Here is a 16410-nt window from a genome sequence, read left to right on the forward strand (position 1 = left end):
CAGAAGTTATTTCAGTGATGCCTTAACCATCATGATTGTGAATGTGGTTGAACAGAAAGGACTCAGCAGAGTTTTGCTACTACCACTCACCCTTGTTCTTCCCAGCCAATTGGTTCATCAGGTAGGATTTGCCTGTGTGGCAGAGACCCACAATAGCCACCACGACAAGAGGCTGCATAATGGCAGACAGGATCTTCAGAGCTTCCGGATTAACCACCAGTTGCCCGTTAGTGTTCTCAATGAGACACACTGGGCCTGGCATCTGGGTCTCTGGCTCCATGTCCAGGGGGTGGTCTTGTCTGTAAGGGAGGAGATGGGATGAATTAGAATTTCCAGTCTTTAAGCAAAGAAAGTCATTTTGCTTCCTGAATCTATGGACACACTACTCCTCGGCATGGCCTAAGTTTCTGAAGAAGTTATTGGGGGGGCAGGGCGGAATGACAGCAAAGCAGGTCATAGTAAAATAAGTCTTAAGCCCTTCAGAAGTCTGCTATAAGCTACTACACTGGTTTTTTAAATATTTGATGGGCATATGGAAAATCATTTCTTGAGTTTAATCTACTGAGAGTTTAAATCTGACTCTTCTCTCTTGGTTTTTGGTTTGTTATGTTTCTTAGTTTTTATCGCTCTGAATTCCCAGATGGAATCTTTATGACTACTATTTGTTATATTACAGTTCTTGCTTTTTCCTAATACCAACTTGCTCTTATCTAATTTAGGACCATGTCCAGTCAAAATGTATTATACTAAATCCCGGCAGGTCATAATATAACATTATTGAATAATCATAGTTGTTTACTTTAAAATAATTTCTTATATAGCTATTGGTTGCCTTTTTAAAATCAAAACTTTAATGCATGATCATTTTATAAATGAGACAGTGAGTGAAAATACTTTCTTAAATAATATTTAACCATTTATTTTCTAACTTCTGGGTACCCATTTATGTACCTGAAAGAGTCTCTGATAAAACACTTTAAAGCTATCTGAGATTTAAGCAAATGTTTGCTTTTCTGTCTTGCCTTATCATAAAGAAGAATTTTCTTTCATTTTAGAAGTGATTATTTACTACAGAAACTAAAAATCCACCATCTGCTTGACTTTTTCTTTCACTGAAATCTTAAAGTGTAAAGGTCTGGATTTCCTTACTAGTTGTCTGCGAAAGCTGCTTTTTAAAAATTATAAAAACCCACTCTTTCCCCTTCCGCAGAGCCAGTGCCCTGGAGATCATCCAGGTGACAGATGAATAAAAACAGAAACTGCTTGGGAGCAGGTAATAGGATATCCATTGCAAATGGCATAGCACTAGGGCATGGGAATTGGAAAATGTCCAGTCCAAACTAGATCCAGAAAGAGTAGATTCCAAATGATTTTAGAGATTCAAATGTCAAGTTTTTTATTTATTTTTATTTTTTTATTCCAAGTCACTTCCAATGCAACACTGGCATCTTATATTTGTAGAGTTCTGATTATCCAATTTATATGTAGCAGAGGTCATACGTGTTTTTAGATTAGAAAGATACGTGGACCTTGTAGTGATGATCTACAACAATTAGCGAGAAAAACAGAAGATACACAATTTAAGTCTATTTACAGATATTGAGGGCTTGTAAGCCCTGGTGCTTTGGAATGTTGTGACCAGTGGGAAAGAGAACTAATTTATCTGCATTCTCAGATCTCCCAATGAATAACATGAGAGTTGTGTATCTATATTAATAAAAGCATTGTACATTTTGTCCCCAAATGTCATCTGGGCAACATCTTTAATGCTTTTAGGAGAGCCCAGTCTCCAGAATCTTGGCAGATTAAATGTGTTTTAGCCCCATACTTAACTGTTGCTTTGCTATTCATAACTCATCCTGCAATGTGTGCTCTGAGATGCATTCTCTCAAACACTGTTAGAGCCCCATACCTTTTGCAAATAAAAACAAAGCAAAAATACATCAAAACACAGACACACATAAATACACATTTTGGCTTTAAAATGAGGAACACCTGATTTCCAATCCTAGCCTTACAACTAGCTAGCTGTGTGACATTGGCATTTCACTCAACACTCTAAGCATGTTTTCAAATAATGGAAGAAAATAAATTAATGTTTATATCAGTAGAACTGCTAGCTTGAAAGATAGAGAAACTAGCTACAGTAATAGAAAAAAATATATAAAGAAGGAAAAAGCTAAGAAATATAAAAGGCTCAGAAATGCTAGTAATGGAGTTTCTAGAAGAAAATATCTCTATTTCTGCCATACAATTCCAGTTGGATGTTGTGTTATTTTTGTTATTGTTGTTTGCTTTTGCTTTGATTTATGTTGTTCTTGGTTTGAGTTTGGAGGAAGAGGAAAAGACTCTTATTAAGGAGAAAAAGGGGAATTGAAAAAGAAGGGAGTATATGAAGCTTGTGTTGTGATAAAACATTCAAAGGGAGAGAAAACTTTTAAGAGTAAACAAAATTTCCAGACAGTATTGAGGGATCAAGTTGGGTAATCATCGAATTAAGTGATAGTAATAGTAGAGGCAATAAGAGTTGTAGAAGCAGAATCTGACATAAAAGTCCTTTAAAAGTGGGTGCCAAGAAATCAAAAATCAAAAAATTCATGCTATTTCTAAAGGAAGAAATCCATCTTCAAAGGCCACAACTAAAAATATATAGCTGTTTTCATGAAAGCTCTTCATTATTCACTTTAGGTTTCAATTTTTTTTTTTTTTATCCTTAACAATGCAAACAAGCTATTTACACTGCAACTCATTCATTGTTCTTTCTCATGAAAATAATAGTTAATCGTTTTTTCAAATTGTCAGGCCTAAGTTAGAACTAACTTAATCAAGTTTTATCAAAGATAAAAGTAATTTAAGTGGCAATTATGATCCTCATAGATCATAAATTGGCAAAGGAAGAAAAACAGTATTAAGACATTTCAGACTCTCAGTCTCTACACATGCTTTAAAACATCCTGAAACTTACAAACTTTTCCCCACCCTGGCCTCATTTTTACCTTAACTACAAAATCAATTGCAGATAACTTTTTAGAACTGGTAAGAAAGCTGCTTCGATGAGTGTCATCAGAGTTCTAATTGTGTCCCTTAGTGTAGCTATATTGGTTTCTGATATACTTCTTGCCCATCTAATCCTGGGGATTTATTTTTTCTCTATCCCCTACCCCTACCTTCACCCCCACCCCACATACAGAAGGCAGAAAGATGGGAATATAAAATACAACCCAGAAGTTGAAAGAGTTTAGAAACTTTATTACTGAAAACTAAAACTGAAACGAAACTCACCAGCTAAGCGTTCTAAAAATAATTTTCTGAGTGTTGCCCGGTGGATGGGCTGGATATACTTGGTCTGATTTCTCAGAAACTACACATTGTTAGTAAAAGAGAACTTTGAGATAGTTTTTATTTTTTTCTATTTCAAACTGTCATCAGTAATTATGTCAGAAGCCATAATAACTCCACAGTTACAGTGAATATAACCCCGAAGCATGTCTGAATTATGTACTTTTGCCATTTTTGTTTGTCTTTAAGGAAGCAACCATCCATCTGTTTAGCATTAGAGCATTTGATATAAGTTTCTCGGGTAAAATTTGAATTTGACATACACAGAATACATTGCTGTATAACATCACTCAAAAAATTAACTTCCTAGATAGATAAAGCAAATGCTGAACAATTTTAAAGAACTTAAAGACAGTCTCTTCAATAAATGGTATTAAGAAAACTGGACACATACGTGCAAAAAAGTAAAACTAGACCACTTTCTTATACCATATACAAAAATAAATTCAAAATGGATCAAACACTTAAATGTATCACCTAAAACATAAAACGCCTAGGAGAAAATTCATAGGCAGTACACTCTTCGACATGGGTCTTAGCAATGTTTTTTTTGGATATGTCTCCTCAGGTAACGGCAACAAAAGCAAAAATAAACAAATGGAACTATATCAAACTAAAAAGCTTTTGCACAGTGAAGAAACCATCAAAAAAGTGAAAGGCAACCTATTGAATGAGAAAAGACATTTGCAATTTATATATCTAATTAGGGGTTAATATTCAAAATAAACAAAAAACTCATAGAACTCAACATCAAAACAAAAACCAAAAAAAAAAACATGATTAAAAATGAGCAGAAGATCTGAATAAACATTTCTCCAAAGAAGACATAGCGACAGCCAACAGACACATAAAAAGACACTCGGCATCATTAATCATCAGGAAAATACAAATCAAAACCACAATGAGACATCACCTCACACCTGCCAGAATGGCTATTCTAAAAAAGACAACGAATAACAAGTGTTGTAAGGATTTGGATAAAAGGAAACCTTTCTGCACTATTGGTGGGAATGTAAATTGGTTCAGCCACTATGGAAAACGGTATGAAGCTTTCTCAAAAAGTTTAAAATAGAACTACTATATGATTCAGTAATTCTACTTCTGGTTATATAACTGAAAAAAATAAAATTACTATCTCAAAAAGATACATGCACTACCATGTTCATTGCAGCATTATTTACAATATTTACATTATTTCCAAGATATGGAAGCAACCTAGGTGCGCATCAATAGATGAATGGATAAAGAAGATGTGGATATATATACACACACATTTTATATGTATATATATGTATATAATGAAATATTACTCAGCCAAAAAAGAATGAAATTTGACATTTGCGACAGCATAAATGGACCTAGAAGTGAAATAAGTGAAATAAACTGTGGAAAAAGACAAATACCATATGATTCCACTTACATACAGAATATAAAAAACAAAACAAATGAACAAACAAAACAAAACAAAATAGAAATAGACTTATAGATACAGAGAACAAACTGATGGTTGCCAGAGGGAAGGGGGCAGAGGCATGGGCAAAGAGATGAAGGGGAATAAAAGGTACAAACTTCCAGTTATAAAATGAGTCACAGAGATGTGCTGTATATAGCATGGGAAGTATAATTAATAATATTGTAATAACTTTATATGGAGACACATGAGTTGATTATTGTAAACAATGCTACAAAGGACATGCAGGTGCAAGTATCTTTTTGAGATAGTAATTTTGTTTTCTTTGGCTACATACCCAGAAGTAGAATTGCTGAATCTTATGGTAGTTCTATTTAAAATTTTTTGAGGAATCTCCATACTGTTTTCCATCATGGCTGCACCGATTTACATTCCCACCAATAGTGCAGAAGGGTTTCCTTTTATCTAAATCTTTAAGACAGTTGGTATTTTTTGTCTTTTTGACAATAGCCATTCTGGCAGGTGTGAGGTGATGTCTCATTGTGGTTTTGATTTGCATTTTCCTGATGATTCTTGATGTTGAACACCTTTTCATGTACCTGTTGGACCCTTTGTATGTCTTCCTTGGAAAAATGTTTGTTCACATCCTCTGCCAGTTTTTAAATCAGATATTTTTTCCTAAGATTTTTTGCCCATCACAACCTGAAAGGAAACAAGCCTTCCTCTCCCACGAAGATCATCCTCTACCTCAATGACTCCACTCTCCTCTTTCTTATTCTATTCTGCTTCTCTTTACCCACTACCTTGCTTTTTTTGGTGGAAACAAAATTAATCTAACAAAGTAATATAGAAGTCATTTTTTATTACTTAGGTTTCTGCTAGACTTATATCCTTGTATTAGCCTTCTGTCCTTCAATAGACAAACCAATTAATTTTTACAAACATGCACATTTCCCTCTATGAAAGAAAAACATCAAAACAGAGTCATTATTGTCAAGGGCACAATGTAAAAAGAGCCAGGAGACCTCTGGGAAGCTGAGCTAATATATCCCTTCTATGTGAAACTGAACTTTTGAACTGGGCTAAACCAGGCTATTGCATCCTGATACAGTTCTTGGAACTGGCTCTGCATCACTGAGATCTCTATTAAAAAATAAAATTTTCACTTAGCAATAGACATAATAGTCATGTACAGCATAATATAAATCTGCTTGTCTATACCAATCACAGTTCTTTTAAAAACTTGTAAAAACTGTCTTCATAAACTCTATTCCTTTCTTTCTCTCTTGGATTTCTACCTAAATCTTTGTTTCCTAGATTGTAATTCCTTAAAAATAAAAATAAAATAAAATAAGGTTTTGTTTCCCTTGCAGTTCTTGGTCAAAATTAGTTGACACTACTCTATCAAGAATTTTGGAGTAGGGTGTTAGAATAATAAGCATTTTGTTTTACCTTTTTATAATATATTATCCCAGTAGCTCTACCACTGCAAGAGAGAAGGAGGTTGTATTAAAAATGGTGAGAATTGTGAACTGTGCACAGACACCTTTGCTTTGGAAATTGTGGGAAAATGTACTATTGGAGGACAAAGGCATGCAGCTTAAATTGAATTATGTATTTTGAGGGCACCTGAAGGTAATATTCCCTTGAAGTTTGAATCAGGAAATCCTTTTGGTGGTGCCACTATGGCCTGAATCACAAACCATCTCTGAATATCAGATGGAAAAAAGAAAAAGAATAGTTGGGTATACCGAGATAGAGATTTTGCAGGTGTAGGCTAATCAGGCAAATAATGGGTCTTCCACCCCCTTCAAGTTCAGTATTTCCCAACATTAAACACTGTAGTGCTGTGTTTAATGTCCAAATGGTTTTTATTAAGCAAGGGTACCACCTAGTAGCTTATCCTTCCTAACGGCCTTTGCATAGTTGTTGGAACTGCTCATTTTACCACCTCATTTGCCTGAAGATGTAAAGTCCATCCAATGCCAGGCAATACGTCCATTGCTGGGCAGCTTGCACAGGGAATGCAGGACCTTGATCAAACTGGAATCTGCTGGATATTTAAACACATAGTAGAGGTGTTTTTTTTCTAAAAACAAAATAATGACCCCCATATCTACATAACACACTGGAATGGCAGTCCCATATCCAGCATATGTGTTCATTGAAGTAAAGCACCCACGGGATCTGTGATTGGGAACTAGGGTGGTCAACTTGCCAAATTTATAAGGGGCTTAGGCCTGGTTAATATGACTTAGTTTGCCACATTGTATGACCTGGGCTCACTGGCAGCAGTCAGAGAACTATGCTGCATCTTTGGCTTCTGATTCTTTTGGGGCGAGTACTTGCTATCTGGCCATTCCCGAATCTGAGGTGGGTTGCTGTGTCCAATTCTGTTGTAGACCCAAAGAGCGATCATGGCAATTTGCTGAGCACATGCTAGGTAGTTTATGAGTTCCATCTGTGCTCCCTTTTAAATGATCCTTTTCATGGCTATCAACATGAATGATGGATAGATCTCTTTTTCAGTCCTCAAGGTGCTGCATAGTCCCTGTCCACACACAGGGGAACCCCTAATGTTCCAATCATTAATCTGCCAGTTGCTGCCCCATATTTGCAATGGCCCATGGTCTGTAAATGTATAGCAGGGAATCGTTTTTGGAGTAACCTATACAGCCATCACTACTTTACGAAGTTCGGTCTATTGGGGAAAAGCATCCTTGTCTGGTCAGAGTCAAAAGATGGCCATCTATGGAGTTGATTGCTGTGGTTCAGGACTCCATCAGCTTTGAGTTTCATGGATACATCCATAAATCAAGCCATACCATCTGCTAGAATATCTTTGAACCCTAATTTGAGCTCTACTTAGCTAAGGGACGGGCAGAAGCATCCCCTATATGTTGTTCAGCCCCCTCTAGCAAAACAGCTATTTATTTTTCATTCCAGTTCTTATACTCTTCCACTATTTCTATTCTATTTTGTTATTTTTGATAACTTCTATCCTGTTATTAATATTTCTATATTATGAGCCTTTTTCATCATGTGTTGATTCTTTAAACATAGTTACCTTTTAGTTCTTTAAATATACTCATAATAACTGCCTTCATGTGTTTCTCTGCTCAGTTCAAAACCTGGTCCCTGCAAGAGATAGTTTCTATTAACTTCTTTTCTTGGGATTTGGTCAATTTTCTAGTTTCTTTGCATGCCTTATGATTTGTATAGAAAAACAGAACATTACAAATATACAATGCTATAACTTTGGATCCTGATGCCCCATTCCAGGGATCGTCATTGTTTTTGCAGTTTGTTTGTTTGTTTGTCTAATGACTTGCCTATACTAGTTCTCTACAGTCTGATGAACTTTCTATGTGTGTCTGCTGATGTCTCTTCTCAGTTATACTTTAGAATTTTTATTCTTTTAGTTTTTAAGATTGGCTTCCTAGAGGTCACTTAATCAGCCAAAGATAGGTAAAAGTTTATGCTTAAACACCCTGAGCCAGTAAACGTCCTTTGTCGATAAATCTGAGTGGGGTTTCAGAAGGCATTCAAATTCATGTGTTTTACAACTCTGGCAGGGATTTATTTCTATATAGACATTCAACCAAGAGAATATGTAGCTAAGAGTGAAAAAGTATTGGCATAAACAAATTCAAGGGCATGTTATTGAGTCACTCTGAACATCTGGGGCTCAATCTTCCTGGGAGTACTATGAGTGAAATTCAACTGGTGTCAAAGAATGCCTGATTACACCATAGATCTGAGTTTAATGAGAGTCATTCAGTATAACGGAGCTTGGTGATATGGAAGTTGGGCCACTTGCTAACAAACCTTTGTTTTGTCCTGTAGACCACCTGCTGCTGTACCCAAACAAACTGGAGATTTAAAAGGTCTGACAGTAGTCATCTCATGATGGAAAGCTCTGCTCCCATAGTGGCTTGATATACAGGAGTCAGGAGCTCAGTCTCTCCTCAGGCCCAACAGCAGCTCAAGAGTAGCTTTTCAAATAGCAAGTAACTTTCTGATGCATAAGCTTTGACCTTGTCCTGAAATACTAAGAGTTCTGCTAAAACTCATGTTAGGGTTGCCAGATACATTTCTTTCCTAAAGCTTCTTTCCTTCACTACCATCTCTCTTCTGCCTCAATCAAGGTAACCACTACCTTCTTTGGCACTTGATACAGCTGGTTTCAGAAAGTTGGATGATACTCGATACAACTGTAATATCTGATGTCTTTTACTCAACATTATGCTTGTGATATCAGCCTATATTTTGTATGTATCTGTAGATCTTTTGTCCTCTATTTTATATAGCATTCCATAGTAAGAATATTCTATAATTTATTTATCTAGTCATCTATTGACAGACATTTGAGTAGTTTCTAGTATTTTTTTAACTACTATGGAAAGGGCTGTTATGAACATCTTTTAGTTGACATATCTGCACATTTTTCTTATGTATACATCTAGGAATGAATTGCTATAAATGCATATGTTCAACATCATTAGATTTGACAGGCAATATTAGTTTTATAGTTTTACCAATTTATATTTGCACCGGAAGCGTAGAGCAGTCTAGGTGCTGCACAAGCTCATCAAACTTCCTTATAGTCTGCCTTTTTTTCGTTTGGCAGATGTGTTGTGGTAACACATTGTAGTTTTAATGACAAAAAATTAGGCATCTTTTTTTAGCTGTTTTTGGCTATTTGATATCCACTCTGTTGTATATATTGTGAAAATTAATGTAATTTGTGTATGTATCTGTTTACCTTTTTTCACTGGTTCATTCTTCTGTTTGGAGGTGTGTGCATGTGTGTGTGTGTGTATTCTTGACTAACAACTTAGAGTGAATATAACATTTATATTTCCCAATTGAAACACTTTAGGCAGTTTACAATTTTTCATTTTTTTCTGAGACTGTTTCTAGTTTTGGTAGCATATCATCTCTAGCTCATAATCCAGGGAACATCTTAGCTTCAAATTCATGCAAAGACCTACTGTGCAGGACACTCTGTCTTGATACATGAGATACAATAAAGAATAGAAATCAGCCCAGAATATCTGTATGGTACCTCCATTCCTTTTCCTGGGAATCCACTTTCAGAGTTCATTCTGCATACTAGGTCATGATAGACTTATTCACTCTACTAAAAATACCTATGGCACCAAAATTTTATTTCTCTAGCTCAAACATATCTCAAACTCTATTCCTTCCCCAAAGGGATAAATATCACATTTACTGTGATATTTGGGTGGTTTTCCAGGGCTCGCTGAGACCATGTTTGATCATTTTTTGATCCTTATAGCACAATTTTTACAGTCATGGTGATGGTGATCTCTGAGGTTTGAGATGTAATTGAATCAGAGATAGAGCTGGATATAGCTTCTCTTATAATTTCCACTCCCAAATGCAAGAAGATCCAAAAATAATTTATAAATGCAATAGATTTTCCTGAACACGTGGGCTGGAGGTATCTGTTTCCTTATATATCTTTGCTTATCAGTTTTGTGGAAACAACAAGCCTTCCACTCTTCTGAAGCCCATCCCCTTTCTACCATGTGAGTCCATCCTCTCTGTCTTCCACCTATTCTATTTTCTTTTCTCTATTCACTGCCTTGCTTTTAAGAGAAAATAAAATTGTCTAACAAAGCAAGTTAGCAGTCATTTTTCATTGTTTAGCTCTCTGCTGAGACTTACAACCTGGTGGTCTCCCCTTCTGCTTCAGTAGATAATTGTAAGTATTTTTATAAACTTAGACCCTTTCCTCTCTATTAATAACTTGGGGACCTGTTGTTAAAATAATAAACCTTCATTTTACCTTTTTAATAATATGGTATCTCAGTAGTTATTCTACTATAAGAGAGAAGGAAACTGTATATAAAATTTTGAGCATTGCAAATAGTGCATAGACAACCTTGCTTTGGAGACCCTGGGGAAAATTTACCATAGGTGGACAGAGGCATGGATATGAAATTGAATAGACATTTTGTGGGCTTTGGGACTTTGCTAAAGTTCTTAGCCAAGCGGTAGCTGCACATGCCATAAAATTTTTCCAGATTGTGAAACACAGGCAATCCCAGTGGAAAAAAAGAGGTGTCTAGTGAGAGTCTGCAAAGGTTATTCTCAAGGGACAGTGGTTTAGTTGTCCTTGAACAATTTTTATGCAATCTGCTATGAATTTAGAGCTCTAAAGAATCGGTTATTATTTTTCTATAACTGAAAAGCAACTGATTTCCAAGAATTGAGTTTATTACATAAATTGTTCTTTATTGTTTTCAAGTTCAATCTGAATTACACTTATGGAAAAATACCATATCCAGTGGACTTGAATGGCCAAGAGGTTGGTCTGGCTTCAAAAACCTTAGAGGAGATCATTTTAAAATACAACGACTAGTCAAATTCTTAGAAAAAGAAAGTAGAAAGTGGCTACCAGAGGTTGGAGAGAGGAAGAAATGGAGAATTGTTTAATGGGTGTAGAGTTTCAGTGTTGCAAGACAAAAAGTGTTCTGGAGATCTGTTATAAAACAATGTGAGTAATCGCAATGCAACTGAACTGTACAATTAAAGCTGGTTAAGATGATAAGAAAAAAACATAATGACTGGAAGTGTCATAATGACTGCAATTTACAGAGTAAGAGGAGAAACACGATATTTGGGAGTTACAGTAACTTCCTTTGTTGTTTGTCAAGAGCAAGATTATAGCACTTGCCATTTTAAATCTTTCTACAGTCTGGTCATTTTAAGAAGCTGAAAGTTGATCTATGGTCAGAGCTGATAATGTAGCCAGGAATCATCATTTTTGGCCACGTTTGATTCATTCTCCATGCTGTAATCACAGGATTTTTTAAAAGACAAGTCATGTCACTTTTCTGCACAATCTTAAAAGTTTCTTATAATAGTTAGAATAAAGTCCAGCCTCCATACATAGCCTGCAAGATCCTACACAGTTTGGCTCTTGCCTGCTCCTTTCTAACTCTGGGCTATCTCTGCTTCACCACGTGAACCCATCATTCAGGTACCAAACACAGCGATCTCTTCTCAAATAAGGAATTTGGCACAAAGACTTCTTCTGCCTAGAACCCACTTCTTTCCTTTCTTTCCTAATCATGATCTTGTTATAAATTCATCTTATTCTCATTTCCTCAAGAAAGGATCATTGACTGATTAATCTAAATTGGGTCTCCTTTCTACACTTACTCTTGGCACCTTGTACTATGCTTTTACAATAGTTACCAGAAGTTTAAATTATGCATTTGTTGGTATAACGATTTGGTTAATGTGTTATTTCTGAATGGAAAAATACATGAGCACAATGACCATAGCTGTTTTGCTAGCCACAGAATCCTTAGTGCCTTCCACACTGTCTGGGAGATGTTCAGTGGTCAATACGTATTTATTAAATGACTAAATGAATCATGTTTAGAAGTGCCTGCTTTGGCGTTAGGACTACATATGAGTTTGGTTCACAGAATCCTGGCTTTATGACTTCATAAGACAAACCACAAAAAACCCATCCCACAATGCTCATAAATGAATGTAAGCTTGTGTTACCAGTCTATTTATTGCTGACCTCTTGTTGTCTTTATCATTGTCATTGGCATCATCTTATCATATTATCTTTCACTTTGATAGATCATTAATACAAAGAAACTCCTATCTTTACTGCTCAAGAGGCAATAAATTTAGAGGCTTTACTTAGACTTTTAAGAAAATATTTCTAGTCAAAGTTTTGGATTTTATTCTGAATTTAGCTACTTCTTAATATCCTGTAAAAAACAGAAAGGAAAATCACAAGAAACTTCTAGATTTGGCAATATTTTGAATTGGATATTTTTAATTTAAAAATATCTCACCTCAAAATATTCAAAACATTTAATAACTGGATAAACATTTTTAGCTATAGTAAAGCAACCAAAAACAGGCCAGAGGATTTATGGCATGAACCAGTGGGTTGGATAATGTTACTTTTATATTCTCGACACTGAGTCAGGTAATTTAAACAGATTTTGAGGCAAAGAAGACATCTTCTTTAGTCATTGTTAACGGGCCCCTCCTTCCATACTTTTCTCAGCCTTTATGGCTGCTTAGACCTTGGAACACCTATTATGAGACTTGATCTGATTGAATAGAGATGGTTTTAATGATTCCAGCTCAGTCGTCCCCAGTGGTGGTGATTTTGCCCCAGTGGTGGTGATTTTGCCCCAATGGTGATTTTTGGCAATGTGTGAAGACATAAATATGTTGTCATAACTGGGTTGGTTAGTAAAACAGGTGCTATTAACATCAGGCGTTTAGAGGCCAGGACAGCTCCCACAGCAAAGAATTTCCCAGCGCCGAATGTCAAGCGTGCCAAGGTTGAGAAACTTTTGCGGAACAATGAAAGAGAAGGAACTCCTGCTGCGTGCAATGAGGATGACTGTCACAAAAGTAACACTGAGCACCGAAGTCAGGCAAAAAAGAGCACATGAAGTTACGTTATTTGAAGTTCAGAAGCAGACTAACCTTTGCTTGATGATAGGAGTCAGACTAGTGTTTTACCAGAATGAGGAAGAAGTCTGGAATTCCAGCTATTTCTATATTTTGATCTAGGTAGAATTTACATGGGTATAATATTGTAAAATTCAACTACCCGAGAAAGAAGTCTTATCGTGTATGTGTGTGAACACTTCGCTTTTTATTAATATAATAATTTATTTAGTGATCTCCGCAAACACAACTCTAGAAAGACCTGCTATTCTTTTTTTTTTTTTACCTTTTTTAAAATTTATTTTTCAATTACAGTTGACATACAATGTTATATTAGTTTCAGGTGTATAACATAATGATTATACATTTACATACCTTATGAAGTGATCACTTCGATAAGTCTACCCATCAGACACCATACTTAGTTATTACGATATTATTGACTCTATTCTCTATGCTGTATTTTACATCTCCATGAAAACCTGCTGTTTTATGCATTCTGGCTCTATAAGCATTGAAAACACACACTTATGTTCTGCAAAATGTAGACAAGTACCTAAGGTTCTGAATCTATATTCTGACTTCTTTTCCTGTTTTGTCTCATTTTCTCTAAAAATGAAGTTTTCAGTTTTTGTTGTTGTTTGGTTCTATGTAAATGTAATTTGGCAAGACAAATAATAAATGTTATTCCAGCAAGAATTAATTTATTCTTGCCCTATAAATTATTACAATATGTACTTTTACTTGGAGAAAGGAGTATAGTTTGTAAAAGTCGACAGAACACAGCCAAGGATTTAGTCTTCAAGGAATTCTAATGATTTCTGCTTCCTGAATTGAGTGATAATTAGAAGCAACACACAAGAGAAATTTTCAACTCCTTTTTGTTTTTGGAAAAAAAATACCATGGTTAATTCTCATCTACGGCCATACAAAGCAAAGAGTGTTAGCATTTCTATACATCCTTGCTCCTAAACTGTAAATGTATTAATACGGCTTAGATTTTTCTATAAAAGTCCCTGTGGTTCACAAAGTTTAGACATTTTTCCTGTATATTTTGTTTCCTAAGAACTTGAATCTGCACATTTCTCTACAGTAAAGAATTACAGGTAGGAGAGTTAATATACAATGTCTAGACCATATGTAAAAATGGAACCCTGACCTACAACCTACAGCAATCAGCCCAGAAATACAAACCACTACCTACAGGAACCAGTCTAGAGAGTCAAACTGTTATCTATGGCTGCCAGTCCAGTTAGCCAGACAACCACTTCTGACCAGAATTTGATCAATAACTCATAGCTTATTTTCCCCCTGCTTCCAACTTAGGACAAATCAGAGAAAGTCAAATATATTCTCTAACCAATCCCATAAGATGCCTGCTTCCTGTTAGCCTGCCTCCAGCTTCCCCATGCTAATAGCCTCCAGTCTGGGCATACCTAAAACTTCCCTTTTTTTTTCTATTTTAAAACTTTCTCTTTCCTCTGCTTGCCTTTGAGTTTTTGCCAAACACAAGTGATAAAGGCTGACTCTCTTGCTACAGTAAGCTCTGAGCAGCCTTTACTTATCTTCATTTAGATGGTCTTTGTTTATTTCTACATCAACTAACAGATTTTTGTATTGTTAGTAGTCAAGTCCTCTTGACAAAGATACCTAGATAAAGGTGTGAAAGCTGAAGTCACTTCACATTTATTGGTTCACATCAATCTTAAATATTCCAAACTAGACATCCATGTCTATTTTAGACACTACGCAATCGTGGTACATCTCTTTTAAATGATGAAGTCACTACTGACATTGATTATTAACAAAAAGGCATTGAAACACAATATCATCTCACCAGATGACAACGTAGAATTTTTCTTTCTAACTTCATCACAGATTGACAGAATTAAAGTAATGAAACAATTTTAATTTAGAATTTCACCACTATTACATTTTGATAAAATATGTTAATCAGTCAGTCATTTCTCTCAATGCCTTAAATCCTAAAATTCTGTAATTTTTAGGTAGTACTAATCATTCAATAATTTTTCATTGTGTTTTTTAGAGTGCTTATTACTATTTTAACTGACATATAGTCAAGTTTGCTTCTTGAACAATTGAATTATTGAATAATTTCTAAGAATTATAGCACAGTTTTAAAAAACTAGAATAAGTATATAGTTTATTTCTTAATGAACATGGTAATTAAAGTGAGTAGTTTGAAGCATAACTGAGAATGTTTAATTATTTCAAAGACTGTTGAATCTCAGAATATACACAGTTAATCAGAGTTGCTTGAAGCCCTCATCAAAACAGTACCTAAATCTATACACAAAAAACGATTACACATTCTTGCAATGTACTCATGTCAAGTCAATTAGTAGAGAGCAGATATGGAGAGGTGCCAAGAGCACAAACACTGAAAGAAAGTGTCTACATGAGGAATTAAGAAACCAATATTATTTTAAAACATCAGAAGTGCACAAGTACATTAGATATAAAAAGAATATCTGTAATAGGAAAAATCACCCAATAGAGAGTAACTCTTTATGTTCATAAATTGGCATAAAGATGTCTGTAGCAACTTTATTGATGTCTCCTCTTTTATTTCAGATATTGACCACCAGTGTTAAATGGAAGAAAACACACCTTAGTGGTAGGAGGGCATGGAAGACAGGGCATGTTTCTAAAACAAGAACTCTGAAACAAGAACCGAAAAAGAAGCTCAGATGTGAGACCTAGAGCACCTAGGGGATAGCAAAAATTATATCAGGACCAGTGGCACTGAAGATGTGGGTCCTGGAAAGCTGAGATGTCTCTGACATGGGGCAGGAAGGTTCTGAGAACAGTTATGTAGTCGAACTTTCCAGGGTGGACAGAGTAGCCCAAAGGAGAATGCTCTGTGGTAGGGAGTAGATGTTGGTCTTTCTAGAATTGATACAATGTTATAGAATCAGTAGGGTCACGCTGCCCAATTTCAGTATTCTAGGGGAAGGAGGTACATCTTGAAGTTGACGGACACGTTGAGACAAGAGCACAGTTTTATGTGTCACTGAAGCCAGAACCAGTCAAGAACACCCACACATCCCAGAGGTACTGGCACCCCCGCAACCATTACTTCAGTCAGACTCTGAGAGGGCTAAGTGTTATAAGAGACGCCTGCAGTCCTGGCAGGATGCCTGGTGCTTGGAGCAACAAGGACATCAAAAGCAGTT

General features: G+C 35.7%; 1 protein-coding gene across 10 annotated transcripts in view; it reads right to left on the reverse strand.

The window, feature by feature from the left end:
* The window catches only part of GBP5 (guanylate binding protein 5), a 50082-nt gene that overhangs the window by 26199 nt on the left and 7473 nt on the right, over nt 1–16410 (reverse strand). For all 10 annotated transcript variants that reach the window (XR_005647767.1, XR_005647764.1, XR_005647766.1 and 7 more), the window contains exon 2: nt 91–299. Coding sequence is in view for 6 of the 10 variants with exons in the window: in XM_039838755.1 (XP_039694689.1) it covers nt 91–280 (190 nt within the window). In the remaining 4 variants the exon portion in view is untranslated. The remainder of the gene's footprint in view (nt 1–90; nt 300–16410) is intronic.

The sequence above is a fragment of the Pteropus medius genome, unplaced genomic scaffold (genome assembly GCF_902729225.1).
Source record: "Pteropus medius unplaced genomic scaffold, Ma_sr-lr_union100, whole genome shotgun sequence".
NCBI classification, from domain to species: domain Eukaryota; kingdom Metazoa; phylum Chordata; class Mammalia; order Chiroptera; family Pteropodidae; genus Pteropus; species Pteropus medius.